This window comes from Phaseolus vulgaris, chromosome 2 (assembly GCF_000499845.2).
Source record: "Phaseolus vulgaris cultivar G19833 chromosome 2, P. vulgaris v2.0, whole genome shotgun sequence".
Classification (NCBI taxonomy): Eukaryota; Viridiplantae; Streptophyta; class Magnoliopsida; order Fabales; family Fabaceae; genus Phaseolus; species Phaseolus vulgaris.
The window spans coordinates 46,195,034-46,201,033 of record NC_023758.2 but is presented as its reverse complement, the minus strand read 5'-3'; the positions used below and the strand labels follow the sequence as shown (position 1 = coordinate 46,201,033).

At 31.5% G+C, this 6,000-nt stretch overlaps 1 protein-coding gene across 1 annotated transcript; it reads left to right on the top strand.

The window, feature by feature from the left end:
• On the top strand, positions 1 to 3,016 carry LOC137812677 (1-aminocyclopropane-1-carboxylate synthase). Its single transcript, XM_068614828.1, has 4 exons — positions 1 to 579; positions 726 to 857; positions 968 to 1,128; positions 1,626 to 3,016. Exons 1-4 carry the CDS (start codon positions 409 to 411, stop codon positions 2,614 to 2,616), a joined length of 1,455 nt encoding a protein of 484 aa, XP_068470929.1. The 5' UTR covers positions 1 to 408; the 3' UTR covers positions 2,617 to 3,016.
• Positions 3,017 to 6,000: the final 2,984 nt, after the last annotated feature.

The window sequence follows — 6,000 nt, the reverse complement described above, 5'->3', positions numbered from 1 at the left end:
GAGGTTGCACTGAGTTGACAAAAAAAATATTACAAGTGGCACTTCGATAGCTCTCACAAAGTATTACTAATTAATAGTGGGTCTGCTGCGTACAAACTCTGCCTAATTTTCAAACCCAAGAACTGTCATATTCCCATCTTCACCCCTTCTCTCCTTCCTCTGAACCTTCATTTATTTGGACCACTGTCTCTCAAAGTCAAGCTGAATGTGTACACTGAATTCTTTAAATAGACCACTTCTCTCCCTTCTCTTCTTCATTGCAACACATTGCCTCTCTAAATTATTCATACCAAATTCCAAACTTCATTTCAACATCCTCTCTCCCACTTACTTGGATTTCATCAATTCCTATAAATTCACACACTTTTTCACACTACACACTCTAAGCACAACATTAACATACACCATATGGGTTTGAAGGCCATGGACAAAACTCAATTGTTGTCCAAGATGGCTATGGGGGATGGACATGGTGAATCATCCCCATACTTTGATGGATGGAAGGCTTATGATGAAAATCCCTTTCACCCCACAGATAATCCTAACGGGGTCATCCAAATGGGTCTTGCTGAGAATCAGGTATAAAGCCTATAAAACTTCATTCCAATGTCTTGCAATTTTGATAACTTATCACAATTGCATAAAATTTGAGGAATATGGTATATGCACACAATATAATACCATTATTTATCTGCTTCTAATCTAATTATCTTAAACTTTTGCAGCTTACTTCTGATTTGGTTGAAGATTGGATACTGAACAACCCAGAGGCCTCCATTTGCACCCCAGAAGGAATAATTGATTTCAGGGCCATAGCTAACTTTCAGGATTATCATGGTCTAGCCGAGTTCAGAAATGTGAGTTACAACAAAGTGTGAAATTTGATCACAACACTCCCTTTATCCATAAATTACTACTGATAACATTTGATACACTTAAACTAAACGTGAATTGAAAACTTGCACAGGCTGTGGCTAAATTCATGGGTAGAACAAGAGGAAACAGAATCAAGTTTGACCCTGACCGTATTGTCATGAGTGGTGGAGCCACCGGAGCACACGAAGTCACTGCCTTTTGTTTGGCAGATCCCGGTGAAGCATTTCTAGTGCCCATTCCCTATTATCCAGGGTAATAATATATTCAATTCACTTTTTTATTTCTTTCTTTAATTTGTTTCATTATTTTTTGGGCATTAGTTGATAAGAAAATAATGTTAATGAAGTATGCTTATGCATGTCATGACGTTTCTCATTTAATAATCCATTTAGGTGCATAGCTCCACTTAGTGGAATTCTGCTGGATTAGAAAACAGGATAATGAGATTTGATGGCACTACCTTTTTTCTCACTTTTATAATGGAACAACTTTGCAGTTTCAACCTTCCATTGGAAGTAGTCAACGATCATATCAAATAAAAAATTAAAGCCCTCAAATTAAAATCAAACTAAGACCACAATTGAATAACAATTTGACCATGAACATTGTTTGATTATTCGTTGTCACGCCATCACGGACTTTCTTTTCTTCTTCCTATTACAAGAAAATTTATGTTATGATATGATAACTTTATTGACATCTACATCTTAATATTGGTTTCTTACGAGAATCTGAATTTCCTATTGCAGTTTTGACCGGGATTTGAGGTGGAGAACGGGAGTTCAACTTGTTCCAGTTATGTGCGATAGCTCAAATAATTTCATGTTGACAAAGGAAGCATTGGAAGATGCCTATGAGAAAGCTAGGGAGAATAACATCAGAGTAAAGGGTTTACTCATCACCAATCCATCAAATCCATTAGGCACGATCATGGACAGAAAAACACTGAGAACAGTGGTGAGCTTCATTAATGAGAAGCGTATCCACCTTGTATGTGATGAAATATATGCTGCAACAGTTTTCAGCCACCCCGGTTTCATAAGCATAGCTGAGATATTAGAGGAAGAAACAGACATAGAGTGTGACCGCAACCTCGTTCACATTGTTTATAGTCTTTCAAAGGACATGGGGTTCCCTGGCTTCAGAGTTGGCATCATATACTCTTACAATGATGCTGTGGTTAACTGTGCACGCAAAATGTCAAGCTTTGGATTGGTGTCAACACAGACTCAGTATCTTTTAGCATCAATGCTAAATGATGATGAGTTTGTGGAGAGGTTTCTGGCAGAGAGTGCAAAGAGGTTGTCACAAAGGTTCATGGTTTTCACTGGGGGGTTGGCCAAAGTTGGCATAAAGTGCTTGCAAAGCAATGCTGGTCTCTTTGTGTGGATGGATTTAAGGCACCTTCTCAAAACGCCAACTCTTGACTCTGAAATGGAGCTTTGGAAAGTGATTATTCATGAAGTTAAGATCAATGTTTCACCTGGCTCTTCTTTCCATTGCACTGAGCCAGGGTGGTTTAGGGTGTGCTATGCCAACATGGATGATATGGCTGTGCAAATTGCTTTGCAAAGAATCCGCACCTTTGTGCTTCAAAACAAGGAGGTGGTGGTGTCTAAAAAGAAACTTTGTTGGCACAGTAACTTGAGGCTGAGCCTCAAGACCAGAAGGTTTGATGATATCATGATGTCACCTCACTCTCCCTTACCTCAGTCACCCATGGTTAAAGCCACAAATTGAGTCCGCATATTCCTCTGAATCGTTTAGAAGATGTAACTGATATGTGAAGAGATTATTTGGTTCTTTGATTTGTTATTTGAAGGTACATAAGTGCTACATTTGTTCTTTGGAACAACAATAACAGGAAATTCCTGATGCTGTTTTTGTGATCGGCATTACAGTCTAGTGTGGAGGATGCCTTGCATCCTTGAAGTTGTGCTGCTTGATGCACGTCCCTTCAATCTTAGGGACATTTTTTCTTTTTTCACTTACCAAAAATTGGGTTCAAGGTGAAAAAAGTTTATAAACTTTGTATTGGTTTATCAGAAGAGTCCAAAAGATGTTTGTATTCTGTCACTGAAATCGTAACTTTCAATTATGAATAAATTGTCAATAATAAAGCTGTTCAAATTCATTTCCATTCGCACGAAAGACTCCTACATTTTTTCCTCTTCTTCATTTGTAAAAAAGTCAAAAACGAGATTTTGAATACTGTATGACAAGAAAAAGATGACTGCCTGATAAACATTTGTTGGAAGCTCCATAAGTCAAAATATGATAAATAAAATAATAGGTGAGATATGTTCTCTTCTCGGAAACCATGCTCACTGCAATTTCAGATTCTTCTTTAAGCAACTTTCGATGTCACCAATAGCCAGTTCAAAGTTGATAACAAGTTTAAAACTAAAGGTTGGTGATGTTGTTAACGATTAGACAAAAACCATTCCCAAAAGTTCATTTACATTAAAATAAATTAAAGTGTAATACGTGTTAATACCCCAGAAGAGTGAAACTCATAAAATGAAAAGAGTCTAATAATTTAAGCCTTTTTAGAAAGGAGATTCTATTTTACTTCAAAAGGAAGAAAAACATGTCCCCTTTTGCATTGTATTTAAGCCTTACAGCTTTAAAATAATGCCATAGGTAGGTTCTTTGCTCAACTACTGCAGAGCACACACACAAAACAATGCTAATGGTAAGGAGAAAAAAGTAATGAAATCTCAACCATTTATTTTGGTTTTCAAATAACACATATATGCTTGGAAACAGTCAATCTGATGAAGTCAGAACAAATTTGGTGCTGCAAATAATAATAGTTTTCTTTAAAAAAGTAGTGAGAGAATGGTTGAATGGCACAAAGAATGACATCACTTGAATACCCTGCAGTTTATGGGAGTTACTGGAAGCAAAGCATGGTATGACCTAAGCTATTTTGCATTTAAATGGCTGCACATTCTTGCTTGCTATGAACATTTTGAGTGACAGATCAAATCGTCACTGATTATTATAATATGGATAACACATTTGATAAAGGAACACATCACAGATGACTGTGTCATCTCCATAATGAAGAGGCTTCACCTACAAGAGTTCAAGCATCTTTTACATAACTGAGGGATTCATAATTCCTTTTCCTTCTGGTCATTATCAAAATCTGCACCTAAATCTAACAGACTGTCTTTTTTGTTTAACAACATGCACATAAATCAACTCTCTTTATTTTTTATTCATTTACATTATATTACACTTTTCATGCCTTACATCATTCTATATTCCTATTCTATTCTTTTAAAAGTTTAATTAAAATTTAAGTAACTCATAAATTTAGATATTTTTAATTATTTCTAATTAAAAAAATTCATTTAATTATTTAAAATATGTTTACCTTTGTTTAAGTATTTCATTGTTAACAAGATGACATAATCATTATTTTTATATTTTTCTCTTTTTAATCTTCTTCAACTCCTTAGTAAGATTGAGTTAATTCATAAATTAGAGAAGATTGAAGAAAAAAAATTAAGTTAAAAATGGAAAAAGAGAATAAGGGTATATTATTCAGAAAAATTTATATAAATAAAAACTATATTTTGAATAGAACAAAAATATTTAATCCCCATAAAAATACTCAAAGTTATGACTTGCTTAAAACTTGACTAATATTTTTAAATTATAATTTAAATAACTTTTTCTCCAACATAGCAACTTTTTTTTTTTTTTATTAAAATAGGTCTACAAATAACTCCTAACATTTATCCAAAATATTTTAAAATTTTAAGAGATATTAATGAGCTTATGTTATAAGAATACTAATTTAAGGATTGATTCTTTAACTATGTTTTAATTCTATATTTCATACATTAACTTCGTCCACTAACAATTAATAATATTTTATTCTTCTATTTATTTGTCTTTTTTTATATTTTGTTTGTTTCATATTATATTAGAGATTTTTCATGTTACATTAATGAGTAAATTTAAGGTTAACATTCCCTTCAAGTTATATTAGAAAGTAAATTTAAGGTTAATATTTCTTATAAAAGATGCTTATAATACAAGGTTTATATTTACTTGAATGCTGTAAATTTATTTAATTTATTTTAATAAGAACAGTTTGTTAAGTGAGAATTATTTTTATTTATGTACTGTAAATTTATAATTATAAATAGACTTTATATTTAATTAATGTGATATCTACGACATATTACAATATTATAGAAAGAACTAAAAATATATGGCACAAGTGTTTGGGGTCCTAAAAATGAAGGGGCAATAATTATCATATATTTAAAAATAAAAGAAAACACAGAAAAAGCTTTTTAAAAAGTGAGATTGGCTTGGCAAGGGTTTTTCTGATGAAAGAATTGTTGAAAAAAAAAAAAGATTTTTAACGAAAGAGAAATGAGTAAAAGAAAATTCATTCAAAGATTTGTTAAGTAGTCTTTCACTGCAAGTAGGATGAGAATAAGTCAAATTATCCAATAAGGTTCAATTTAACTTAATCTGTCTAATAAAAAAAGGTTATATTTAAACTTTTAAAATATAAATAACATATATTATAATTTTATATTTTAATAAATTAAAAAATTTCATATATAATTTATTAATTTTGTGTTTTATAATTGCGTCTAAAGTAACACAAAAAATAAATAGTAACATTAATCTATAGGTAGTGATACGTTAACACAACAAATAATACAAATACACACTTCACATTCCAATAAACTGATATTTTAATCATATTTAATTTATTTTTTAATTAAAAATATTATTATATTATTATAATAATTTGTTATATATATATATATATTATTTTTTTTATTTTTTTGTGTTAAAAAAATCTTTTCCTAATCTATAATATGACACAATTCTCAACTACTCAAAATAAAATAGTCTTGACATAAAATGTTTATATACATGATGGTGGATCATAAATTAAAAATAAAGTGGATCTTCAATCCCTTTAAAAAAATGAGATGAGAAAAGTTTATCCAAGTTAACAAAATGGATTGATTAAAGGCTTTTTCTTCCTGCACCCCTAAAATTTTATAAATCCCAAAACTGACATTGACCTTTTATTTGAAAAAGGGCACCGTGGTTACTGAAAATTGGGATCTAGAAGTGTGC

Excerpts from the sequence above, each read along its gene's own strand:
- LOC137812677 (XM_068614828.1), top strand. The coding sequence starts at position 409 with ATGGGTTTGAAGGCCATGGACAAAACTCAATTGTTGTCCAAGATGGCT. Across the intron at positions 580-725 it reads TGGGTCTTGCTGAGAATCAG|CTTACTTCTGATTTGGTTGA; the intron begins GTATAAAGCCTA and ends AAACTTTTGCAG. Across the intron at positions 858-967 it reads GTCTAGCCGAGTTCAGAAAT|GCTGTGGCTAAATTCATGGG; the intron begins GTGAGTTACAAC and ends AAACTTGCACAG.